General features: G+C 48.0%; 1 protein-coding gene across 1 annotated transcript; it reads right to left on the bottom strand.

Annotated features, from left to right (window-relative positions):
- On the bottom strand, nt 1-26,576 carry PLEKHO2 (pleckstrin homology domain containing, family O member 2). Its single transcript, XM_010572053.1, has 6 exons — nt 26,520-26,576; nt 21,252-21,404; nt 14,528-14,644; nt 7,320-7,424; nt 4,640-4,738; nt 1-2,184 (listed from the first exon to the last, which is right to left on the bottom strand). The coding sequence occupies exons 1-6, from the start codon at nt 26,526-26,528 to the stop codon at nt 946-948; spliced, it is 1,722 nt and encodes a 573-aa protein (XP_010570355.1). The 5' UTR covers nt 26,529-26,576; the 3' UTR covers nt 1-945.
- Nucleotides 26,577-26,607: the final 31 nt, after the last annotated feature.

Here is a 26,607-nt window from a genome sequence, read left to right as displayed (position 1 = left end):
CCTAGGGATCTCCTGAACACAAGTTCTCCAAATGCCTGGCTAATTGTTCCCAACTAGGATGAGAGGATTCAGAGTTACCAGACAGGTATGGTCCTCAATAATGAACGTGTTGTGCTCCTAGAAGACACTCTTTCAAAGGCCAAGTGTAACCTTGTTGCCTCAATTTCCTTATTAATGAAACAGGAACAATGAATACTTGCCTGGCAATGATGCATTGAGACTTGCATTCACTCATGCAGTGCTTAGCACATGTAAAGCTCTGCACAGCCAGACTCAGAAGAGCGCCTTCGTGGAGCTGCCTCACATCTGAGGACACTACTTGTAGTCAGGAGTTGGCCAGTTTTGTTTGCCTCTGTGTGAGGTCACTTTTTAACTGTGGATGTGGTTTTATGAGTATCTTTGGAGAAGATTAAACCATTTATATTTACATTCCTAGATGTCACTGGGCCAGGTGGTCTGGTAAACCTTGCCAGCAAGTGAACAAACACTGACTACATTTATCCTTAAATGATTTAACTGGGAAAACCAGATAGGTGCCAGTGTAATCTGGTATCTGCTTGTCTGTAAATACAGACAGACAGGGGCTTTTGCTAGAATAGCCATTCTGCTCCTTTCAAAAATCTGGCTTGGTTTGATTACCAGTAATTTTTAAGGCCTGATCCATTGAAAGGACTTTGGACAGAGTCCTTAAAGAGCATTCACATTTTTGAAACCGTTCAACGTCCTGTAACCTTCTGCTGTGCTAAGAGGATTAGAACTGGACTGGTATGTACAGCAAGAAGAAAGAGAGAAAGATGCTATAATTCAAAGCTCGATTCTGTCCCATAAACGTGGTGTGTGCACAGCAAAACACCACCTTTTAAACACTGGCCTAGCAACGGTACAAATCATAAATGGCAAATGTTTAGCTTTCATTTTGAGAAAGAAGTCTCTTTGAAGACTATGTCAGGGAGCACTTCTCCTATAAAGAGTCACTAGATCCTTTTGCTTTTCTTTCTGTTTCTGTGTTGCTTCTTTTTTCAGTTCTCCAAGACCTTTTATTTCTTGCAAAACTTGTGTAGCTTGCCGAAGTTGTTCTACTGCCTCATTCAGTAATGTCTCTGCCATCACTGGGGGTCCATTCCCCTCCTGGGCCTTTTCCAACCCTTGACGTAAAACCTTCTGCAGAAGTTTTTCTGTCTTTTCCCTTTCATTAGCAACTTTCTCCTCCATTTTAGCTAAGTGTTGATGGGAATCCTTCGGGAAACCTTGGCCTGGAGGTGCTCTCTGTGTATTTTTGCTATCAGACAGCAAGTCTCCCAGAGAAGAACTGCGAAGTTTGAGACCTGAAGCACTTTCTACAGACCCTTGCTTCTCAATAGTTCCTTTGACACTTGCATGGCCTGTTTCTGTAGCTAAGGAAGTCTCTATCTCTTCTGCTGAAGTTTGCTCTTCCTTCTCAGCAGAAGTTCTCCCATTTCCTTCTTCAGTTTCAGCTGTTGGGGATGTGACCTCTGCTACCTCACCTGCTGCGATCCCGTTCACTGGGGGCTTGGAGCTGCCAGACTCCAGGTCTTCCCAGCCACCAGCTTCCAGGTCACCATGGCTGGAGTTCATTGTGGCTAGCATTTTTTCTGACAGGACCTTAGGAGGAACAGGGGGCTTTGTAACATCTGCAGTGGCAATCTCAGCAAGGTTGTCTTTGCTACTATCTCCTGATGATTTCAAGTCTTCTGTGTTTTCAGGCTCAGGGACTGGTTGGTCCCAAGCTACTTTTAGCTTGTCTGGCACACTCTTAGGAGGAGGAATTGGAGCTTTTGCTATGCCCCTGTTGCTGACGTCAATGAGGTTATTTTTGTTCTCCTCATTTGGTGCTTGGGATCCTTCCACATTCTCCTCTGGGCCTACAGAGTCCTCTTCCTTGGCATTTACATTGTCCTTTGATGCTATGCCTTCCTTAAGCTTCTTATCTGGAGGCAACAGAGGAGACAGAGGTTTTTTATGTTCCTGCTCAGGAAGATTGTTCTCTGCATCTTGGTTTTCTTTTGCGCCAGTGGGTTTTGTGGGTGGCATAGGTGGCTTTGGAGTTTCTTTCTGAGGTGGTGCATTGTCACTTTCCCTGATAGTGGAATCAAAGTTTGGCGGTCCATTGTCTACTATATCCAGATCTAGTCGCAGGATACCATCTGATGTAGACTTGGCAGCCTGAAATACAAGAGAGAACTTTTTCACTATCTATCCCATCATCAATCCTGTGTCCATCCTTTAACTTCAAGGTAAAGTGCAAGACCCTTACAACCAGCATGGCAAGCAAGGGGTTACTGCTTCACACATTCACCCTATTTATACTTAAATCTGTCAAAACTGCAAGGAGAATCTGACTGATAACAAAAACGGTGCTCTTTTAAGAGCAGCTTTTTCTGTAGCTCAAGAGCAATCTATGGAGGTTGCGCTTCTTCCATGCAGCATCACCCTGTACTACCCTTTAACAGCAGTAGCCAGCTCTACCAGCGTTAATCTGGTAAGTGAAACCCAGTGTGATCTGCTCTGCTAAAATTTAATGAGCTATGATAATCACGAGTCCCAAACATTTCACCCAACAAACAAGAAAGTTGGGTCAAGTGACATACATTGCAGCAAATCTTGAATGCATCGAGCGAAGCACTTCCATCCCCCTGTATAGGCCCGCTTTTTCCCCAGACCAACATGTTCTGTGAATGTCATGAGCATTTAGCTGCCAAGTTATTTTCTGCCTGATAGTGCAGCAGCTTGCACGAGAATATCAAAGCCAATAACCATAAGCAATCAAGAATTAGGACAAAAGCACAGAACTTATTTTACTACTTCCTTTGAGAAGAACGTCTCAAAGCCTGTTCCACAATAACCTTATTTCTTGTGGGTGCTAAGCGGTCAGCTCTGCCATAATTTAATTCTTTATCCTGTGGTAGCTGGATCCCTCTAGCCCTTCGTTTACAGCATGCCTACCCGAAGCACACCTGCTTTCTGCTTTTGCAACTGTCGTATTTTTACTTGAACATATAAAACAAGTTGATCTTTAGATTGCTTGGCCAGGGATACTATTGTAATACCATTGCCTTCTGCTTGCTTCCTCCAACCCGATGTCATCCCTGTCTTACTGGGGCCAAGCGTCAGCTGGTTAAACCTCCTTCAAACCACAGGCTGTGTGCAAAGCACTCTAGTGGGGGGGGGGTCCTAAAAAGGATGGACTTAGTAAAGACATTGCAGTGTGTAAGCTCAGTGCCCGAGAGGGAGAAATGCAGTGACAGTTCCTGTGTAATGGAACCCAAAACCACACGAAGGCGTAGCTGCAGCCAGGGCCAGACTCCTGCAGTGCAGAAAATTTAGTTAAAGTCTCTCTTTGCCTTTCCAGCCCATCAGAGAGGCAGAGGCAAGCTGCATCCTGGAGGCTTGGCCCTGACCCGTCCTCACCTGGCCTGCTTTGGCACTGAAAATCATTGTTCATCCCATTTCCTTCACAATACTGCAGCCAGCAGCCGTGATACACATCTTTCTGCAGGCTGTATCCCCTCCCTTTCCCTTCATTACTGTGTCTGAATTTGTAAGCTAGTCTCCCCTGAATTTGGCTGAAGGTGAGAGGCCTTATGGATATTACTGTTGGAGGCATCTCATGAAAATAGTGAGCTGAGCAGGGGAGAAAGATCTTTTTAGTGCCTAGGGAAGGGCTTCCTACCTTACCAAACCCATATTAGGCAACAGAGAATCCACACTTCATCGCTGCTGTGACTTTTGTCATGTTTTCTTCTGCAGTTTTCTGGAGGAGTGGATGGGAATCTATGATTCATTCCCATGCTTTTCTATAGAAGAGACACCCTCCATTTCTATGCAAAGTAAAAAGTCTCGGGGCATCTCATTTTCTGCACAAGGGTCATCTGTGTGCTGTGCAGACACATAAGTCAGAGTCTTGGAAGTTTGAAGAAACAAGGTTTGATTTAAAAACCTTCCTTGGTTGAGATTAATGCTCTGCTAAAATATCAGTCTGTCTGTGGAAACTTTTTCATAAATCACAGGAATCAAACATTAGTAAGAACCTCTTCCATGGAAATGAACTGCAGGTTTATCTTGTGGTGCTTTTTCTTTCTTTTCTTTTTTTTTTTTTTAAGTGACAGATCCAGAAAATCAGTTAAGAGTAGACAGGCTAGTCCATAAAAGTGCCTGGGAGAATAATGTATTCTGTTTCAGACCTAAGCAAGGGCTTGTAAGCTTGAAAGCTTGTCTGCTTTTTCCAGTTAGCTTAATAAAAAATACAGCTTCTCCCCACAGACCATGCAGTTCTTCTACCTTCAGACCACTGTGGCTACAAAATCATCACTTCTTAGAAAATAAATGTAGGAGCTTCGGTCTCTTCTGATTAAAGTGAAACTATAATGGCTGCAGACGGTGAAGCAGCTCGTGAGTTATGGAAAGCTAAATATATTGTAATGTGTTGCAGCAGCTACAGATCTAGGGGAACCTGGAACTTCGTTAGAGAGGTGCTGGCACAGTCTTTCCCAGAGGAAGCTGTTTCCTTTGTCAGCTTTCTCTGGGCTGTTTGTACCTGGAGTTTTGTACCTAAGTGGAAGGAGCAGCTCTTGGTGATTCCAGCTGGGGAGATGGCTCACCCCAGGGTGGGTGCACTTACCTCCTTCAGGTGACTTCTTGTGGGTGGCCTGCGTCCATGGGTCATTTTCACTCTGTCCCGAGTTACGTGGTCCAAGGAAAGGCTCTCGTCTACTTTTACCTTTGAAAGGGGGAAGAGGGAGGAAAGAAAAAAGGAATAGGGTCATTAATTTCTCAGGATATGTCTGTAAAGTTCTCACTGTCACACACGAAAGGATGCCGCATTTGGATGAATATTTCACGACTACAGTCTTTGCCTCAGACCTTAGTTACAGCCCGCCTGCAAAGCCCTGCATGTACGTGATGGATATTTAAGGTATCTGTCCTATATATAGAGCTGTGTTTATCTAAAAAAGCAAAGCATCGAACCTTCAGAGGTTTGTGACGGCTAACCTCCCCTCTACCTAAGGGGCAGGGAAGGAAGGACACAAGGCAGCTTTGTTGTCCTTGCTGCAGCCTGGGCTTGGACTCGCTCCTGCATATGGCAGAGCACAGTGCCGAAATTGCTGTTGCCATCTTAGAGGTGAAAGCTCATTAATAACCGTGACCTGACTGTGAACTGTATCAGCAGTGCTTTGTTACAGACCTTCCCTTCTACATTTCTAATAACTGCAGGATGCTGAAGAGAAGGTGTGAGCAGTGACCTGGATTAATTGCAACTCTAGCTGCATTAACAAATTTATTTCCTGGAATCAGATGAGAAATCCACTGCCTCCCGCACATGGGGAGGGAGGTCCCAGCCCTCTGGCAGGTATTTCTCTGTGCTGGCTCTGTGACTGCCCACCCACCCATGCTGTGGTGGCTGAGGGCTGGACTCTGCTCCATGCAGAGAGCAGCACCAGTGACTGGAGATGGTGAAACGTCAGCGTGTCCTGGTTTGCTGGCCTTTGTACCACAAGTTTGTACAATAGGAAAGCTGGCACGGGTGAAATAAGGATTTAGAGGGAAAAAATGGGTACCAATCCCTGGCTGATATGGCAGAGTGGTTTTACAGCTCTTTCAGTGGAGAACAGCTAATCCAAGCCAGCTGGGGGCTTGACCCTTTAGCTTGTGCCTGGCCAGTGCGGAAACGCATTAAATCTGAGGTTTGATCCTTACTGGAATGAATGAGAATTAGAGGCTGGCTCCCTCTGAGGACCCGGGTCCTCCTCAGGACAATAACCCCAGGCCACAGGGCAGGGAGTTGACCTGAGATCCCACCTTGCCGTGCTGCTGAGGGGCTGTGCAGAGTTCACTGCCCACTGGAGAGCCATTTGCCGTGCTACTCCAGGCAGCTCTGAGCCGGCGTGGGGTCCCTCCAGCAAGGGCTGGACAGCATTGCATTGTAGGACATCACATCTTCCACCTGCTGAAACATGAGACCAGACCGGGCTGCTAAGCTCTCTGCTGCTAGGTTTTATATTATTTATATTTATATTATAAGGCTGCTGCTGGTCCCAGCCGGTCCCTTTAATTCCACATGCTGCTTCCCACTTGGTCCAAGGGCCCGAGGAACTGCTACACCCCACTACCAGCAAAGCCCTGACACTGAGTGCCATTTGCCTTGGCAAAAAGCAGCATGTTTCAGCCTCTCCTCCTGCTTTTGCCCTCTGCTAAATAAAAGCAAAGCCCAAGCTCTCAGAGTTCGCATCTTTAGTGAAGTATCTGCAGCGCTTAGCCCTTTTCTCAAAACTTTTACTCATTGCTTTGGTTTCCTTTGCTAAACAGATCTTGCCAATTGCTTCGTCCCCTCGTTACCCTGCCCATTTCTTCTTGTGTCATTCCTGTGATGGTGGTTTTGTGCACTTCCTTTCAGTTACTGAAACAACTGCAGAATAGATACTGCTTCTTTGGTTTAGTTCATGGCTGATTTACAAGCTAACAGGGAGCAAGGTTTAGTCAGGCTCTAGGATGTGCAATTTTCATCCTTCCCTCTACGCAGCAGGATGGGAGGAGAATTTGGGAATGCAGGTGTGCTGGAGCCAGCTGAGAGGCAGGCAGGTTTGGCCAGTGCCATGGAGTAACTTTCCACTAGACTTCTCGCCAGACTGCAGGCGGAATAGCTGGTGGACTGAGTCACTTCAGATTTTTCCAGTCTTGAAGACGGGGCTATGTCCTAACCAAATACCTCCGTTTCCAGGCTGCTTGGTGATGAGGATCATGGCAGCATGGGGAAGATGAGGCTCTCCAGGCTGCAGCCCCAGCTCTACACAACTCAGCGCTGCAGTTGCTTCTCCGCACTAGCCATTTCCATCAGGAAAGGGGAACACCCCTCTATTCGCTGATCCCAAACCTACTGAAGCCACCAGACCATCTCCCACTGACTTTGGTGAGCTCTTGTGTCTTGTGGGCCTCTTGCTGAGTTGTTAGCTCTTAGCAGCACAGGCCATCCCGCCGGCACAACATCTACTCAACCAGCTGCCCCTGCCTCCCTGCATCTAACCCTGGCCAGGAGAGAGGGAAAGGCAGCAATATGTAGGATGCTGCAAAGGGCTCTCTACATGTTCTACCTTCTTGGGCTGGGAGCTGAAGTGGCTAAAAGCTCCCAGCCTGTGGGGATGCGACCTGGTTTACCTTGAATACCATCTTTCTCTTTCCTTCGACCATGGCTGGCATGCAGGGACAGGGAGCAGGGGGGCTCAGGCAAGTTCTGCTTTTAGCTAAAAAAGCAGTGGATGAGAACTGACACAGAAATACAGGACTTTGAAAACTGTTTCTCTTACCTCATCAAATACTTTGTTTTTGCCTCTATTGATCCCTTCATTAAGTGCTTTTATCCACGATTCCTTTTCTTCCAAAGTTGGAGCTTGAAATTTGATATCATGAACCTGCAAGAGCAGAGACAATTTTGCCGAAGCATTCCTTGTCAGGACAAGAGAGGTAGCTCTCTGCTCTCTATGTATCACTTCATTTTCTATATAACATTCAGTTCCAGCCTGTGTTTAAACTACAGATTCCTTTGTGCTTTGGCAAATACTTCACTTCACAGCTCCCATGAACAGGATTTTGTTATGCTGAACAGCTTGTTGTTGCAGTTTTATTTTTGCAACTAGTAACTAAAGTAGTGAGAAAGTAAGAGTTTCTTCCTTCTGCAGAACACTGGGAATAGCTCCTAGAGCAGCAGCAAGTTGTTTGTACAGCAAATGGTCACATTGTGTATAGAGTGAGACTGAAAGTCCAAGTCAGTTTGTGCTGGTTCAGATGCAATAAAGTACTTTATTTCCAACTTCCCCCCACGCTGCAAGCAACGGGAAGGCTGCATGCAGCAGGCTCTGCCTGCTTCCCTGTTCCTGCAGCTCTGCACAACAGAACTGATACGGGAACCTGGGGCTCTGACCTTGGCTGCACTAACCCCAATTCAGCTGAGCACAGACGTGATGAGGCATAAGGGCAATGTATGGGAAAAAATTAACCATATTTTTTCTGTTTGCAAATGAAGAAATACAGCAGTGAACGCTACAGACATACACTTTCTGAGGTTTGAATAGCTATCCTAACAAGAAGGGAAGAGTTGGCCATACAAGAGGGAGCTGGCAAGAAGCATGAGACACAAATAAGGAGGGAGCAGTGGGTGATTGTATGGCCTGTCCTCCAGCTAGCCAGCTCTCCCCTTCCTCCAGGGTAGTCCCGTGGCTTTGCTCAGTGTTTTGAATCTCTTCTTGACCACAGCAGGGAAAATAGGTTAGGTGTTACTTATTTCACTGCTGTGTTCTCTGAGCACCTCACCAGTATTATGTAGCTTTGCCCTAGCATACACTTCAGCTGAGAGAAATATCATTGTCACATTACAGGTGACTCCATGGCAGACTGGCTTGGATCGAAATAGCTGCATGCAGTGCCCTAATCCGGAATGCACAGGCACACAGAAATACTCTTGTGCTAAAGAACATCATCAAAGTTGCAAAATCAAGAACTTAAAAATTAGACAATCTCAACATTGCTGGGGCAGTCCTAACTCGGCCTGCTGTGCATATTCCTCCCAGTACCATCCCCAATGACAGGGGCGGCACTTCTTACTGAGCTATCCCATCGTGTGTTTTATCCTCATGGGTCAATATGTCTTATTGATTGCACTCTGCTCAAGCCCTGTCCTGAAAACAGAATTACTGATTCCCCTGATAATCTCTTCTTTGCTGCTTATCAATACAATTATCTGGGGTCTTCACAAATTACTTTTCAGAGCAACTGAAATTATCCACCTCTTACAGGTGGGGAAGTGAGCTACAGAGAGGCTCATTCAAAACACATACTAGTGGGGTCTTGTTTGGAATAGTCTTTTCGGGTATTTAACATCCTATCGGTATTTTCCACCTTCCCATTGCCTTCAAGAGCAATTGTAGTCCCAGTCTTTTTGTAAATGAGGCCTCACATTCTGAAATCACAGCAGGGTCTATATAAAACAGGGACTATATAAAATGAGGGTGACAAAGCTAATAGTGACTGACAGTTGAATGCTCTTAGCAGCTCCCTGTTTTATTTATGGCACAACAAAGCAGCAACTGTTTTGGGTCTCAGCAACTTCTGAAGGTACCATCAGAAATTCTGCAGAACTAAAGCTTGATCTCCTTACACCCACTCCTACTGTTTAGGTAGAAATCAACTGTCCTGCCCTTCTGCATTTATTCCTCGCTTCAGTTACATGGTTTTACATCTGCACGTCACAGTGACAAAGTGCCAGACTCTCACAACCAGCGTGGCAAGCAGGGAGTTAAGAAGCAATCTGGGGAAAGATTATTTATTCGATTAGTTTGCACATAAGGTGACGGGACCACATGTCTTCCTGAGAGCTCAGAGGAGAGGTTAGGGCCTGAACCACAGCCCACTAGAAAAAGAGCCCTTTGTCTGGGGCACAGAAGGGCCACGCTAAGCAGGGAACCTAAGGGAAGGCAAAGCTCCAAAACAGAGCGACAGCCAGATTTTGTTTTAGTCCAAGCAGGCCTGTTTTTGTGTGTGCTTAAAAACTTTTTTTGTTTGGAAACGATTTTGCCCCAAAGCTTTGTGATTATGAAAGCTTATGAGAAAGCTCTACTTGTGAGCAGCTGAGCTGCTGCACTGCCTGGCAAAGACCTGGCAGCCTGCACCAGGGTTTAGAAATCTCCGTACATGTTGTTCAAGGGAAGGATTCCTGCCTCGCTTCAAGCTTCCTCTTCCAATGCCACTTTCTGTGCCTCATTCTCGGCACCCAAATAAAGCTTCCAAGCCTGTGACTAAGTGCTGGTGTCAGCAACCCTGCAGCAGGGCAGAACGAAGCCTCAGGGGGATGGTTTGTCATTAATGAGAAGCTGAGATGTCCCTCCTGCACACAACCCTCTGCCTCACAGTGTAATGCTGACCAACCGCTGGGGCCACCAAACACAGGCGCAATGGATGGTGAGGCAAAGGGACTCGTGGAAAGATGCTCCCAAGGCAGCAGCAGAAAGAGCCCTCCAGTTGCCCAAAGGGCTGGGCAAGAGAGGACAAGCAGCACGTTGCGTGGGACCCCGCTCCCTGCGATGGGGCAGCGTGGGCAATGTCAGACTCATGCCGCTGCAGCCCTGCTCCCTGCTTGCGCAAGTCCCTGGGGCTGTGACACAGAGGGGCAGCCCTGAGGCTCGCAGCAGGTTCTTCCCAGTATGCCCAGTTATCTTTGTTTGAAAACTTTTTTCTCCTTTTTAGAACAATACCCACAGATACCAAGGAAGAGTCAGGCTGCTGGGGCTCTGAGGCTTGTGCTCAGGATGCTACCAGCCAATTTGTTGCATTGTCTGTCTGCATTCATCTGTGGCTGGCATCCTCAGCCACAGCACTGGGGAGAGGAAGCTAACCCAAAGTGGGATGGAAGCTCTCTATAAAGCAGACAGCTGCAGAGGAGAGGCAGAAAGGAGCTGGAGGAGTTGGGTCTCAGTCCTGCCTGCCACTGGGGCTCTGTACACTAGCCTGAGATGCCCAGGTCCTCTACAAACAAGGAACAAATGAATTTATCTTGACTGTATTTTTACTCATTTGCATATTCACAGATATCAAAGGATGTACCTGAAGATGGATACTTCCCACAAAACGTTAAGCATGGTCTGTTCTCCAGCAGCAATTTAAGGTAGAGAGTTGTGACACCAGTATAAGGGCAGCAGGCAGGGTAACACATTTGCTCTCCTTCTTGCTAAGCCAGCTGAGACTGAGTCATGCCATAAACAACAGGCTGGTGTGCCAGGAAAAGCTGTCATGGCTAAACCTAATGTGATAGTGACCATTGTAAGGCATGAATACAGACTACGCAATTTACTGTCAGTTAACTCGGAGCACAGCACAGCCAGTCAGCTCCTGCTGAATCACTGGCTAGATAGCATGGAACAAGAGGCTCACACAAGGGTCGCTGTCTGTGGCAGCAGCAACCACAGTCTCCTCGATTGCTTCATGTCTTGGACACATCAGTCTCTTCAAGCAGTGACAGTCTTATGGCTATGCTGACCCTGCTTTCCAGGAAAGAGAAGTGTTCCTGGGGTCAGTCTGTTATACCTGCACTAAATGATTTAACAGACAAGCTCTGGAGAATAGCATAGCTGCAGTTTAAGACCTTTACCAACACTAGCTCTTTGCTGAGCAATTCTGCTAGATGCTGCTGATCTGCAAGAGAGGTGGGCTACAGAAACCTGTGCTTGCTCCTCAGCTGTTTCAGTGCAAAGCCTGGTACTGACTTCAGTTCAGTGGGGCTTTGCTAAACTGCACTGTGAACTGCTTGTGAACTGCTGGTTTAGGTGTGGGAATGTGTTCCCTTCTGCTGACTTTTCGTACAGGCTGGTCACCTCCAGCAGAAGCCAGAGCAGAGCTGGGTCAGTAACATCTTAAACTACCAAGAGTGCACCAGAGTCTATCATCTGCCAGACGTGAGGTCATCTCCTGCCTTCTTCTACATGACTTTGTCAGGTTAGATCATGGAGGGAAAAGTAGAAGCCAAAGGACTGTCAGTTAGGTGATTCTTGTGGTTTTCTGTAGCTGAACCAAGAGCTACCTCAAACCCGGGAATAATGCAGCATCTCTGCCAAACTGGCAGACCACAGGAGCAGACTCCTCCATGCACAGGGCAAAGGTGCCTTGCTGCGATCTATTGCAGCTTCCAGGCAGGGCCCCTGGTGGAAGCGGCTGCAGGTACCTCCAAAGTCGACTAAGGGAAAATAAGCAATGGAAGTTTCCACCCCTGACCACAGGTGCAGACTTTGTGGCTGGCCATGCTACAAAAGGACGTGTGGGGAGCTGCAGTGCTTGCTCATGGCCTCTTTCCCTTACTACCACCCTCTTTCTTCCCATTCTTAAGACTTCTCTGCAGCTGAAGGCTTTCAGACCTGCTGAATACCAGACTTGTGCCAATCTCTGTAGTCTCTAGGCAGTGTACACCAAGCATCATTTACACTGCTTTTTGCATCGTGAGTATGTTTTAAAGTCTCTGGGCCAAGTCTGCTGCCCTTTCTTACACACTCAGCTCTCTGCATCCAACAGTTTTCATTTAATTGCTGCAGGTGGAATGAAGCATTTGAGATTTCTAAGCAGAAGGGGTCTTTTGCACACTTCCAGCAGCACTTCGTTTCAGCTCCACACCAGTGCAGGCATGTGACATGCTCATATTGTCACAGCTTAACAAAAATGTCATCCTTGTGAACAGGGCAAGCAGAATCTGGGCTACATCCATCAAAGACCAGTGTTTAGCAAGGCAACTTAGTTATTTGGGTGCAACTCTAGTTGCAGATTAGTTATAACTGACTGATTCATGCTCTCTGCTCTTCAAGAATATCCCATCCAAGATTTAAACCAGGATCACCCTACAGCTAAACTGGGCTCCCTGTTTTCAACAGGGAAACTCCTATTTGCGCACTGAAACAGAAATGGCCTTTCCTAGCTTGTTCATAAGTCCCACAAACTCACTGGCTTTCTGCATTCCTCAGCATTGTGCTCAGGAGAGGGGGCAAAAAAACGCTAGCAAGATCTGGCAAGGCTTGGTAAGGCAGCTCACAGGGTGATTTTAAACTGTGGATGGCAGCAAGCCTCCCAAATGGAAAATGTTTAGCTGATATATATCGCCACAGCTGCAATTTCAAAACAGAAGAAGGACAGTTGTGTATATTGGCCTCCTAATTGAAGCCTGTTCTAACATCTGCCAAAGTATGTTGTGTGTCAACACCCTCACCAGATTCCCAGCCAAAACGAGGGTGGGAGGGGAGCTACAAACAGGGAACTTCTCATTTATAAAAGCCTTTCCTTTCACCAAAAGAGCCTTATAAAAAGTATCCTCTATCTAGGTCTCCATTTAATCAGTGGCATGAAAATCAGGGGAGCTGTAAACTTGCCAGCATGCCAAAAAGATGAAGTTACCCTTTTGGGACACAGTTTGGGCATATCTTTCTCCTAGCAAGAAATGAAAGGTTTAGGAACAGGTCTCACACCCTGTCTTGATTCATGCAGCAATGCAGAGACATCTGCAGCTATTACACACGTCTAAGTAACTTACAGATAATAATAATTCCTACTGTGCCACCCACCTCTGAGCACTCAGGCTTTTATTCGCCTCCCTGGGAATAGGTGTCCACTTGTAGTTATTGACCCACCCTCTAGAAAACACACCAAGCCTGCCAGGATTAGCCACTTTTGATCTAAAATTGACATTATTTCTGATTAATCAAGTTACAAAGCAAATGCTAAACCTCCACTTTGACTGGGGAGACTCATTGCTCCAGAATCTGGTGTGGGGCGGGAGCTCATTAGCCCAGGGCGCAAATTTCCAGGCTATCATCACTTTGGTGCATGGTGTTTAACATCACTTTTCTCCCCAATACAGACTGCGCCTACTTGCAAAACAAATATCATTCACCTTCACTCTCCACCCCCACCCTGGTCCATGTGAGTGTTTTGGGGAAGGATAATCCTTGTTTTGTTGTTTTGAATGAAGTTTAGCACAATGATGCTCTGAACTCAGCTGGAGTCTTATACGAATAAACACTAAGTGACTGGAGTGAAAGAATAAGCAACAATGACAACAAGGCCTAAACAATCTCCATTTATTTAAACAAAATGGAGATGGGGGAATGCAGGCAAGTTAGTATTTTTGCCTGTTCACATTCTTATGGAAATAAATATGTTCTGTCCCTCTCAGATTTTCATGGGGAGATTTAGTAAGACCTCTTAGGCCAGTAAAATCACATTGAAATTAGAAGTAAGTCAAAGTGTCATGCCTCAAAGCAACAACAGAAGCATCCCAGCCCATAAAGATGCTGAAATGGGTAGCATGTAAGTAGGAGCTAAGAACTTCCAAAGATGTGTAGTGATGATGAACCTACATAGGAAGTAAGGCAAGCATACAGTCAGTGCTCAGATGGATGTATAGCTTCTTTGCAACACCAGCCTGGTTGTTAGGTTCTGGATCTAAGCAGATGCTGTGCAGGAAGCTAAAGATGTAGAGTTTCATGAATTCTGCAAATTAAATCTTTTCTCCTAGGAACTGTTTGGCTGCAAGTAACTTTGCACTGGAGTTTCTCAGATCAACGGTTCCAACTCCAGCAACTGTCTCAGTACATGGATTGGGATCATTGATTTCACTGGAACTTGGGCAAAGCTGCAGCATGTACAGCTGGGACAGGGACACTTCCTCGCCCAGAGCACATGGGGGAATCCACAGGGAATGGTCATTCTCCACTGCTCAGGGAGTACTGGAAGAAAGAAAATGATAAGGCAGGAAAAATATCAAGAGGAAAAAGTTGAGTTGCAGGAAGACCCTTTTCCCCTGACAAGAAGAAAGTCTACAAGTAGCGTTCCTCCTTACACACTGTAGACCATTCACAGTTTTAGGTCATTTCTCCCAGCTGCCAAAGAGCTAAATCTCAGAGCCTTTCATCTGCTCTGGGCGCAGCTGCCTGGGAACTCATTTTGGAGTTAGCAGACTTGAGGGTGATGAGAAAGGCAATCCTACCTTCTTACCCGGGGAGCGGATTAAAATGAAACGGTTTTTCTTTTTTAGTAGTGCACGCAGTTCCTGGCACTTGTCATAACTCTCCAGTTCCACTGTTTCTATGCACTTCTGTTCATCCTGCAGAGAGGGAATGAAACATTATTATGAATAGGAGGCACTGAAATCAATCATATACCATCAAACTCTGCATGTCTTCCCCTTGCATCTGTCTAAAAGCTCTCCTGCCTTAAAAATAACCTGCATCCAGACAGCAAGGCCCTATAAATCAGGCTGCCATCTCACTAAGAAAACACCCTAGTCTTTACGCTACAGGCCAATTTGTGGCTAGTGGTCCACAGCGGCTGAGCAAATAACATGTTGTGGACAGCAACACCAGCTTCTGCCGTCTCTCTTGGCCTCATCCAGGGATCTGCAGCCAGAAACAAGGTGGGAAGGTCTTTGCCCATCATCGGGTCCGAGCCACAGGCTGAGAATGTGCTGTCAGTCCTGGCATAGGAAGGAGGAATAACATGATGCACTTTTATAAACCTTCCTGGCATCATCTCAGAGCGTTCCCCATGCTTCACCGTAGCTTGGTGACATTACCTCCGACCCACAATGAATGCGGGAGTTATTCTGCTTTTTCACGGGAAAGACAACGCAAGCATGACAACGGTCCCAGCAGCCCCCGGAAACCCAAGGCAGAGAGGAGATAAGAGGCCAGCCCTGCCACTGTGCTGAGCCTCAGCAAGGTCAGTGGGAGCCACGTGCGACTGGGATGTGCTCCTTTTGCAGCCACGCTCTGAGCTGTCAAAATGCTTAGGATTGGAAATATGGTCCCGTACAGCCAGCAAAACTGTCAGGGCCAGCGTCTCGGTGGGGAATATTTATCTCTGTGTATCTCCACTGATGACTGCCGGCCACGATCTTGGCTCATTTCTCCCAGTAACATAACTAAAATTCCACACGTGCTGCGTGGCTCAGTTCAGCTGCGGAGCACCATCCCTAATAGGAGTTGCAGCATAACACCAGGCAGATAATATTCTTCATGTCTCAGTAGCCCAGAAGAGACCAAAGCTCCCTTTTGCTAAGCATTACACAAATAAGCAGTGAGAATCGCAGAGCTACGGTCAGCATGCCTCATGAACCTCTCTGTTACCATCCTGAATTAAAACTGCTGGCCATGACCATCCCCAAGGCAGCTCCTCATACCCGTACGAGTTTGTATTTAGCAATTCCTGAGCAGAGAGGGAGTGTGGGATGAGGAAACGTGTCGTAGCCAGGAAGCTGCTGCGTGGCTGGAGGCAGGGAATGGAGAGTTCAGAGGGAAGTGGGCTGCAGGGAATTTCCTCCCTTTACCACTTGACATTTAAGTTGCTGTGCAGAGCTGAGGCTCTGTTTAGGTTTTTTTAACCCTCCTATCTGGGGATGGAGGCCTGGCAGAACCAATGCCGATACACAGAGCAAGTTCTGAGCCACCAAGGGATGCGTGGATCTAATTTAGGTTTATTATTTTAATGACATTACTGTTTATTTCATTTAACGCTGAATGGGTGAACGTGACCAGAGAACTGCGAAAATGTATACTAGGAGGAGGAGATTAATCCTGCCCAAACCTAAAACCTAGCAGATAAAATCCTGCTGATGTTACGGAGCCCTTTGAAGGCACAAGGCTCCTGCTGCAATCCTGGTATCGCAATGTCACTGCAAAAGGACAGGGATGGAAATAATAACCCCTCAGCGGCCAACAAATGACAGAGAAGGGTGAGGTCAGGAATACATGCCTCAGGGATGGGTGATCTCATCCGGGCCTTTGGTGGACGACCGCCCACATCACAGCACTGCCGCACGGCCGGTGTCGTTACCAGCTCCGACGTGAAAGTTTGCTGGGCTCAGGATGTAGGCGGCTTGGCAGCGCTCTGACTGGAGACCAGCACGAAGACTCCTGCCCACCCTCCCCACTCTCGAGAGCAGCTCTGTCCCCAGCATAGCCCAGTGGCTCCGTGTCACCCTCCTTGTCCACGCCATCCTTCCTGCCCCTTGGAGGGGAACCTTCCCTTTGATCCCGTGCAAGCTGTCCTCTGCTTCCTAAGAACAGCCGAGCACTGAGCTGGGGGACAAGAAGGACTCGGCAGGGTGGAGAGCTGTGGTTTTGCTGTGACATTGCTTCTTGCCTTCCAGCTGCCCCTCTCCTCCCTGGGGAGGCTCTGGGGACTATGGTCTGGCCAGGGAACAAGGGCAGCAAGGACAGGGATGTGCCGGACCCCGGGCACTGGCTTGACTGTGCAAGCTATGGCTCCTTCATCTCAGAGAACTGAACTTCTCAAGCAAGTTATCGTCTTCAGGGAAGGCAAGGAAGAAAGCAGCCACAGAAATAAGAAAACTTCATGTCTGAGAGCAAAGGAAAAGCATCTGAGTTCAGGGAGTGCCAGAATGGGGCTTTTTTCTCTTTTTTACCCTTTGCATGCAGCCATCTCATCTCTGTGAGCCTACCTGGGTCACAAACAGATCCTTTATGTTTGCCCTGCACCACTAAGATAAAGACCAGAAGACCCAACCCTGCTGCAGGTCTCCAGGTCCCTTCAGCCTCCTGGGACCTGGAGGATACTCAGCATCACGCAGACACAAGGTCACCTCCAGAGTCCTGCCCTCATACACGGATCTCAGACACGTGTTCTGGACAAGCTACCACCCCATTTGGTCTCTAGTGTCCCACAGAAGTTAAAGCAATCCTTTTACATCATCCTGAGACACAAAGGTTGAGTCCGCACACAGTGGTCACACCTCCTGGCAGCACACAGCTCGCAGGGTTGTCCCACGGCCCTGCATTCGCTGCTGATCAAGGCAGGGAATTCTCTTCACGCCACCTTTCTCTTTTCCTCTACAGATTTTAGGGCTTGTTTTTTAAATTGCTTTTGTGCTTGCTGTAAGGGACAATCAATAAGACATTTAAAATTCTGGTACAGAAACCCCTACATTCATGATTTAATGCAGAAAACCCATTCCATTAGCTATTCACGGAGCAGATGCTGCAACTTAAACATGTATGTGTCTGAAAGCTTGGCCCTTAAGAAGAAAACTACTGAACACCTAAACATAGTAATGCACGCGCTTAACCAAAGAATCACACTTGGCAAACAATTTCCTTAGCAAAAAGTTGATACAAAGGGGGAAAAAGACCCACTGAAATTTTTATTTATATGAAGGTATAATTTCCAACAAAGACCTCTGCACTGACACACATTCATGGGCTGTGCCCCTCCATTCAGCGTACAATGTCTAGACTGCCTGAAATAATAATTTACTTCTCCATCTGAGGATCTCAAAGCATTTTAATAAATCACTTTTTGGTATACATTGCTATCACTTTACCAGGGGCAAAATCCAGATGTTAACTGCACCACTGCTAAATGCTGAGTGGATCCTCTGGTCTCTAGAAGACCCTTTGTCTATTATCTTTTCCCTGTCAAATAATACACTTAAGAAAACCCCAAAACAACAAAAAACCAACTCTAACCACTAGCTGCACTGTTTAGGGAAAAAAAAAACCCAAACCCAAGCCTGATGCTCTCTAATCCATGGAGTGATGATACTGATCTGTGTAGTCTCTCTGCATAGGACTGCCTGTTCTTCAGATGCCCTCTGTAGTTTTGCAAGGCTTAATTTTTATCCTGGCAAGAATATGCAGAGACAAGAAAACAAGAAAACCCATTAGGAAATAACGTGCCTGCTTGGTTCTTAGTTTACATGAGGGTACAGCTGTGGGGTCCTGTAGATGGAGGCACAGCAGATAACAAGAAATCCATCTCCCTTCATTTCACATCCGCTGAAAGAAACCTGAAGCCCAGTGGGATGACTTTCACCCCCCATCTGCTCCAGGTAATACAATACCATTTGCAATTTGTCTTCAGGAGGTAGCTCCGCTTTAAACCAAACCAAAGCCTGACTAACAGACGCAATATGGGAAACACACTCCGTGGGCAGGTGGGGAGCACATTCCAGGAGATTGCTATTGATGATGATAAATACAGTATTCGCGTTGTGCTCAGACTGTACTTTCCGGTGACACAGTACAAAATTATTGCCTGCATCTTGCGTTGGCCATCACCTCCGCTCTTATTTTGCACACACAAACCTCAGCAACAAGTGCAGCCCACCTCATGCAATTGCATAAAAAAGTGTGTCTGCATATGAAACAACTGCTAAAGGCAATATTAGCACCTCTTCGTGAAGGGCTGAAACACAGGAGGGATGATAAAAGCACAACTAGCTCAGTTCCTGGAAATCCGATGGGCTTAGACAAGTTGAAATACTCAGTCTCTAAACCTGCCCTCCCACATGGAAGCCGACCTCCCTCCCATTTAACCCATTTAGGTCTAACTTAGGATACATATGGAAAGATGCTTGTATTTCTGTTACCTGAAGCTTTATCTCCTTTCTTTTTCTAGGGCCCCAATTCAGCAAGCACTGAACAATCCCATTTTAAAATGTCTCAGCTTGTGGATCGTCTGGGATGCTGTGTCTGTCTCCAGGGTCACACAAAGCAGGGCAGGTATGTGGAGAAGGTACAGTGGGGAAAACGGCAGCTGGAGCTCCAGAAATAAAAGCCACCATAGCACGCTGCACCACAGACTCTCCTTTGACATTGGGCAAGGCCCTTCTCATCTCAAAAACTCAGTTCTCCAATTGTAAGACGGAGACAGCAACACTGCCCTAACTCACGTTAAAGGAAGATAAATACAGTAATAAACATGAACTGCCTCAATTCTGTGGCAACAGGACCCCTCCTGAGTGCAGAAAATTGCCATTTCCTTTAGTTCCCCTGTAGTAAGTCTGCACAATCACATGCTATCCTATTGTGCTACCAGATAATTTTGTAGCAATTTCCTCTCCTAAGATATTTGACTTCACTGTAAGCCAGTTTAATAGCCTATAGATATTAACATGATCCCTTATTTACAATAATGGGACCTTGTAGCTACTGTAGCTTACAGATGCAATTTATTACAGGATGTTACCTCAATCCGCAAGCTACCAGAAAACGTTACGCCTGGTTGTTACAAATGCCATTTTCCTTGTTGAGATAATAAAATAACCCTTTAAATGATTGGGACTTTTCCTTCTTCTGAACATCTGTGAATATTAATCTTACTTTAAAAGCCTCCTTCTCCCTTGTGGTAATGAGAGCCTGCATATATCTTGTTTTTAAAGGCATGCCCTTTAAAAAAACCTACGTCACATTTATAGATTTTGAATCTGTGAGCTCCTGAAGCTTCAGCTGGAGTCAACAGGTGTCCAGGGCACTGGGAAGCAATCTGCAGGAGTCGACCATTTGCAGGACCAGGCTGCATCTCTCTGCCTAAGAGAAAGCCCCACCACTTTGCCTGCCTTCCAAGAGGCTCATCACCTGACATTGACTTCTCCTTTCACTACTCTTGCACTCTTCATGACATTTCAAAACTAAGAACAAATGCCTCCAAAAAGCTTTGGGATTCAGGAAGAGCAGGAGGGTTCAGCATATGGGAGGAGGTAATACCCTTTAACCTAAACTGTTTATACCAAAACTTCTTTATTAGGCAATAGTATGTTTTAAAAAAAAAAGAGAACCAAACTCATTTGTCAGTCCTGTTGTTCCTGAAACCATTGCAGCAATGCAGCTGCTGAAACGTTTCCCCATTCTTCCCTTGATAGGCTGCACAGAGGCTTTACATGATTTTGGTTTTATGTCATCCTGATGCCCACGAATGACCCAGATCCCCTTCTGTCAGACACTGCACAAGCACGTGGTCCTCAGGCAGACCAGGCAATGAGAAACCCTCCTCCACCCTGGTGCACACATGAACTTCTAGCCACCATATACCAGCAGGGCTTACGACTTACCCACCCCTAATCTCAAACCTCTCTTGGTTGTAGCTTGTCCTCTGCACCATAATTTCTAACTTTTGGGGCAAACTCTGCTCTTGCAGAAGCCCCCTCCAGCCCAGGAACTGAGGGCCTGACTCAGGCAAGAGCCACCTTTGCAGCCTGGCAGAACCAGCCATGTACTTCTCATCCTTCTCGCATGAAGATGCAGGACAGATTTGGCTCGGCTCTCATTTCTCCTTTCATTGGAAACAGCTTTAAATGAGGCCATGAACTTAAGGCATGCAATTTATCTAGGGAAGTCCAGGACAAGGCTCCCAGGGGTCCTTTGCTCAGTACTGGCTCAAGTAAAGGGAAAAGATGAGCCAAATCCAGACTGTGTCCCTGCTTAAGGACAGCAAGCACTCACAATTTCACCCTGCATCCATGAGTGGCTAAACAAAACCCTGAAGAGTCTGACTAGCAACAGTTTGAGCTGCTTGAGGGGTGCCAAACAGCTGCAGGGTTGCCTGCCATTCCCTCAAGCAGCAGGTGGGAAGTCAGCCTGCTACAATCCAGTTTTATCCTTTAAACGCCAAAAAGGCATAGCACATATCCTGCTTCCGCCCAAAGCTTTACTCCGTTCGCCTTCTCACAGGATGTCCTGCCCCCATTTTTTTATTTTGGCAGTGGCACTGTCAAAATATTTACTGGCTAAAATATTTATAATACATAATATACTCTAAAATGCAGCTGCTGTCTCTTCTTTATAGCATTTACCCTTCCTGGAGATAAGTGGAGAAGCCTTTTTGAAAGGCAGGAGGAAATAGTGAAAAACACAGGAACGTGCATCACCAAGGGCCTGATCCTGCCCCTCATTCACAGCCATTAGCTGTGACCATACCTCATCCTCATAGACCACGAGCTGTGTTTTCCGTAGCTGGATGTAACGATCCTTCCACAATCCCAGGAGTCCCCCACTGCTTTTCTTAATCCAGCCGTATTTCTCTGCGGTTGGAGCAGACTTTGGTTTCTCTGAGACCTCCTCCTTTGTATCCTGCAAGGACAGAAGGGAGAAGGAATTACATCAAAAGCACTTTCCATCCATTTAATGAAGGTTGTCAGAAAGCCTGCCCAGAGAAGACCTCAGCACGCACCAAACGTGGTCCCTCCCCACCACATCACAAGGCAAAAGACTGGCATCTTCCAGAGGAAAACTCAACCAGCTCCCACAGGACCGGGGAGTGGGCATGGACCCTGGCCACCGCTAGGGACACTGCTGGAATGGCAGCAAGTCCACCTCCTTCTCTCTGTGGAGGTACTCCCTGCTTGCTTGTGCACCAAGTGCTCCTTGAAAACAAGCACCCTCCTCTCCGCTTTGCTCCTTATGCTTTCCGATGAGTCCCAATGGGACGGATCCTGCTGGCATCAGTAGCAACACTCATATTTTAGCCCCTGGCCACTTCTGCAAGCTTCTCCTCTAGGTCTCTATGTTTGGTCATCGCCCCCAAACCAACTCCCATGGGCAAATCCACAGCACGAGGGCCACAATTTCATCATATCCACACTAAAATGTTCCCGGCAGGCTCCTGTGTGGTTTGTAGGCAGAGAGAAGGACCGGCAGAGAAGGCAGCACCAAGAGTGGGTGGGGGTTTTTTTGTCCTGCCTTTAGGTCCTTGCTGTTTGTCACAGCCTGCTCTTGCCCACCCACAGCAGCATGGGGAGCCCCAGCATCCTGCACTGGGAGGCTGCTGGCTTTCCAGGCCTGGGAAAAACCAGGAGATGCATAACTTCCCTGCTTTGAAAAAAACATCAGAAATATCCAATATCAATATTCTCATCAAACGGAGACAGGAAGCCTAAGATGGTGAGCGGGGGCAGTCAGGCTTATTAGCTGACTGCCTTCACCAGCAGACTTGGTTACAGATGAGAGTTTTCCTCCTCTCCGGTGCACTGGAAGAGCCTTTGCAAAGCCAGGATCCCTGTTTCCTCTCCCTTGGAGTGCCCTGCTGCTCCCAACACCCCATGGACCCCTCAGTAAGCCTCCTTCCCGAGAGCAAGGTGAGCGGAATCCCTTGCTGAGCCAAACCCCCTTACACAAACAACTTGGAGAGGCCAACCCCAAATCCTCCAGCCTCCTCCCAGGAACCCCACTGTCCCCCCCAGACTCAGTTTCCTCCACATCCCAGTCTGTAATACCAGCAATCCTGCTGCAGAAAGCCAGCATATTTGCACAAAAAGAGGACGCGCAACAAAGGCAGAGCCCCAGCCATCCCCAAACGGCCCTCGCTAGCTGCTGAATGAAACCTCTTCTCATAGGAAAAAAAACCCAAACAAAACAAACTGGGGCGGCTGGAGCTCAGACATCATGTTTCATAACATGAGGAAATCCCATGTGTATGGAAAGGAATCGGAGCTGGACACTCCCGTGGCCAGGACAGAGCGAGTGCATACAGATGAGCTCCAAAAATTCAGAGGAAAGCTTTGCTAACAAATTTGTTTTCATGCACCAGACTCCCAATGAACACGCCCTTGGACAGCAGCTGCCATCAGGGTGAGCTGTTACTCTAAAGAGGGAGCTCACACCCATAAAAAGAAGAAAAACAGATTAAATACCCCATGTACCCACACTTATTCTGATCCCTGCAAAGGTCGGGAAGAGGCTTTGCTTTGCAGGTAGGCTCAGGTGCAGACTGGGAACAAGAAACTCAAATAAACCTCAAATAAAAGAAAATCAGGCGGAAACCTGTAACATCCTTGGCGCCCTTTGTAGAAGTTATTTCAATTGTACCGAGCCGCATTTGAAACGGCCACAATACAGGATGACAGAGCATGAAAAAGTTTTCCGGGAAACGAGGGGTACTGCCTGGGTTTTTTTTTAACTTGACTTTTTAGGTTGCCAGGAAGTTGTATTCAGTTGTGATCTGCGACTTCAGCAAACATCAACTGCTGCACAAATATAGACCTGCTCGTTTCCTGATTGAGCACCCTTTTGATGTCATTTTTAGATAATCAGGCATGGACTTTAACCTCCCTCGTAGCAGTTTTGCATGGATGTAGCTGCACGAAGAGTTTATTCAAGTGACTCCAGACCAACAGCTGCCAAAATGTTTCTACTCCTTAAGAGTTTTTTTTTGCTTTACAGATGAATTTTTGCTGTTCTTTTTCCCCACCTGGCAGAAAGGCCATCTGAAATCACATGGCAAATAGGTCTACCCGTGGCCTCTCCCGGTGCTCTGCAGAGTGAAAACTACCCTGCCTCCTCTGGTTTTAAAATAAAAGTACTCCCTGTGAAGACACAGCACTTAACATCTACCTCTGAAAAAACAACCTGCCCCAGTAACCGTTTTCGTTGGAGTTGGGGCTCATGCCTGCCCTTCTGCACAAGGCAGAGCTGCAAAGCTAGGGCAGAGCTGGTCTGGCAGCCCACGCTGCCTGCTCGGCTACCTGCTCCCCTCGGGCTCAGCAGCTCTCCAGCCTTCTGGGGATGGCACCTGCCCTGGCTTTGCAGCTCACCCTCTCCCCAGGCCACTCGGGAGCCCTGGCTGGAGCCACCCACCTGGAGGGAGCCATGGATGGGGTTCCCTCCACACCAGGCAGGACTTCCCAGCTGTGCCAGCACCCGGGAGCATCCGCAGAGAGGATCCATGTTGCCGAGCCCCCGACTGCCCCAGCTGAGCAGCCCAGGAGAGGGAAGGTGAGAAGAGATGGAGAGTGCTGGTCTCAGCAGATGACAGCAGCCAGGAGCAAAGGGCTCTGTCCCCCGCACTGCACTGCACAGGAGTCACCTGAACCTGAGCTGCCTGGTGCCTCCTCTGGTGCCCACTATATAAGACAGATGTGATGGGTGTCTGGTGCGATCCTGCTCTCTGCCGGTGCCAGGGGCTGCTGAGCTGCCCGGACTCTGGGTCAGCAGCTCCCCCCTTGCACGCACACAGCACATCGCAAGATGGGGTGCAGCTGCTGTAATCCCTTGCCTGCAGGTTAAGGGCGTAAAAAACTAGATGATGCAACTTGACCATTTGTTCCTGCAAAAGCAAGAAAAGTCTCAGAGACGGTACCTGACATTTTTGCAGATTATTTTTACGCCACCCCTGCACCAAATCAGCAAGGGGAGGTTGGCCAGGGCAGGGCACCGAAAGCAGGGCTTTGTGTCCGTCCTGCGCTCTCTGCCTGCGATTCCACAACTAAAACCGGAGCACAGCACAAAGAGATGAGTTGCTGTTGTTAATTCAGCTTTATGTGGGTATTCCTTTTGCAAGAAATACTAAGATATGCTTTCCGGGATGTTCTTGGCCTGGATTCATTCCTAATGCTGGTGTAAATCCATGAGAAGAAACCCACTGGCATCAGCCAAGCAAGCCAGCATAAATGAGGGAAGAACTGAGTTATCCCGTTGCTGGCTCATGCCAAAGGCATCGCTCCCAAAGCCAATCCATACGAGTCATTTTTGCAATTTATATCACAGTGGCATTATAAGTGAAACATGAGTTTCACTCTTCCAGCCTGGTTTAGACATACATTTCACAGCTCAGCAGAGATGCCAAATTAGGGGGACAGGACAGCTTTTTACTTAACAATTAGACGGTTATTTCCCCCCTCCCCTGCCCCTGTATTTTAAGGGCCCACAAGCCCACGTACTTTTCATGTCTTCCAACACAAAAAAAAACCCAACAGCTGAATCGCAGTGGTGCTTTTACAAACTACATATAGTGCACAGAAGTCTCTTGCCCAATTACAGTAACTTCACTTCAAGCAAGTGGCTCATTTACTGCATACTCCTCTCTAGCAGGGCACGGATGAACACCTCCCAGGAGACAACCTGCATCTCCAGACCTCGGCTCTTTCTCTCCCTTTCCACATTATCTTCTGAGCCCGGCTGTCAGCACTTCCACTTCTTCCTGACCCGCAGGAGCAAAACCATCTTACTGGAAATAAACTGCTCAGATCCACGTGAAACTTGGGGAACTGCATCTGATGCCCCCACCCGCAAGCGATCACTGGAGGATTCATTCATCATTAACAAAGAGTGGCCGGTGAGCCGGTCAGTCGATGCCAGGGTGGGTGTGAAGCCCCTTTGGCCAGCGGCCACCAGCTGGAAGCAGTTTCTCTGCTGTGGATTAATTTCATGGATGCCGGCGGATAATAACAACTTTCAGTCGCTACCAACTTGGGCTGCTTTGCCATCTCCCCGCTGTTTTAAAAAAAGCTCTCATTCTTGCCACCAAATGTTGGGAGCTGAAATAAGGGGGTGGGGAGAGACAAGCCACAGCTACCGGCATCGCAAGTCCTCCGGCGGTCCACCCTACCAGGAGCTTGCTTTCTTTGTGCATGAGCAGCAAAACCTCATTTAAGGAAAGGAAGCAGGAATAATTGCACGGCCAGATGAGGGGAGAAAACGACCTGTTTAACTTGCTAATAAATTTGTGGCATCTTAATCAATCTGCACAGGGATGGATTATTGGGGTGTGATCTCACGGACGTGAAAACCTACATGTGAAAGAAAAGCACTGCTGCCCTTCTCCGAGTTAAACCTGTCCCGGGCAGAGACGGAGGAGGAGGACAGACTTGGGGAAGGCTGCTAGGTATGTGGACATGGCCAAGCTTGCGGTCTGACCCAGGCCCAGCTCCAGTACGGAAGTACAACACCCCGGCAAGAGTCAGCACAAGGTGGCCTGAGCAAGCGTGGCATTTGAACAAGCCCGACTCTGCCAGCACTCGTCCTCCGGCAGCTCCGACGTTTGCCCGTCAGCCTCACCCGGCCGCTCAGAAAGTTTAAAAGCCGAAGAGCTCGGGGGATGCTCTGTCCCAGCGCCGGCCGGCAGCTCCAGCGCACCCGGGCGAGCGCGGAGGGCAACGGGGGGGCGGCTTGGGAGGAGGGACCCCCATCCTCTGCCTCTCCATTTCTGCCCCCCACCCCACCCCCGTGCTGCCCCCGCCGCCTCCCGCTACCGGACCCGGGCGGAGCGGGGCGGGGGATGTCCCAGCGCCGGTGGAGACCCCAAAAAAGCCCAAAGCGGTCGGTGCGGTTCTCCGCCCCCGTTCCCGGCCGGCAGCGGCAGCGAGGGGCTCCAGTCCCGCCCCGGGGGTCCCGTACAGCCCCCGTCCCGGGGCTTCCCCTCCTCTCCCCGTCCGGCCCGGTCCGGTCCGGTCCGGTCCCGGTGGGACTCACTTGCTCCATGGCGGGCCGGGGCCGGTCGCTCCTCACCGCCCCCTCAGGGGCTCCGCCGGCGCCCCGCTGCACCGCTCGGCTCCGGGCG

This window comes from Haliaeetus leucocephalus, unplaced genomic scaffold (genome assembly GCF_000737465.1).
Source record: "Haliaeetus leucocephalus isolate CR32 unplaced genomic scaffold, Haliaeetus_leucocephalus-4.0 Scaffold339, whole genome shotgun sequence".
Classification (NCBI taxonomy): domain Eukaryota; kingdom Metazoa; phylum Chordata; class Aves; order Accipitriformes; family Accipitridae; genus Haliaeetus; species Haliaeetus leucocephalus.
The sequence above is the reverse complement of the archived record's forward strand: the minus strand, read 5'-3'. Positions and strand labels throughout refer to the sequence as shown.

What these genes read in the sequence shown, in the direction of transcription:
- PLEKHO2 (XM_010572053.1), bottom strand. An exon ending in TCGTGGTCTATGAGGATGAG is followed by an intron (nt 14,645 to 21,251) that starts GTATGGTCACAG and finishes CCCTCTCTGCAG; the next exon opens with GATGAACAGAAGTGCATAGA. An exon ending in AAAACAAAGTATTTGATGAG is followed by an intron (nt 4,739 to 7,319) that starts GTAAGAGAAACA and finishes CCCCTTTCAAAG; the next exon opens with GTAAAAGTAGACGAGAGCCT.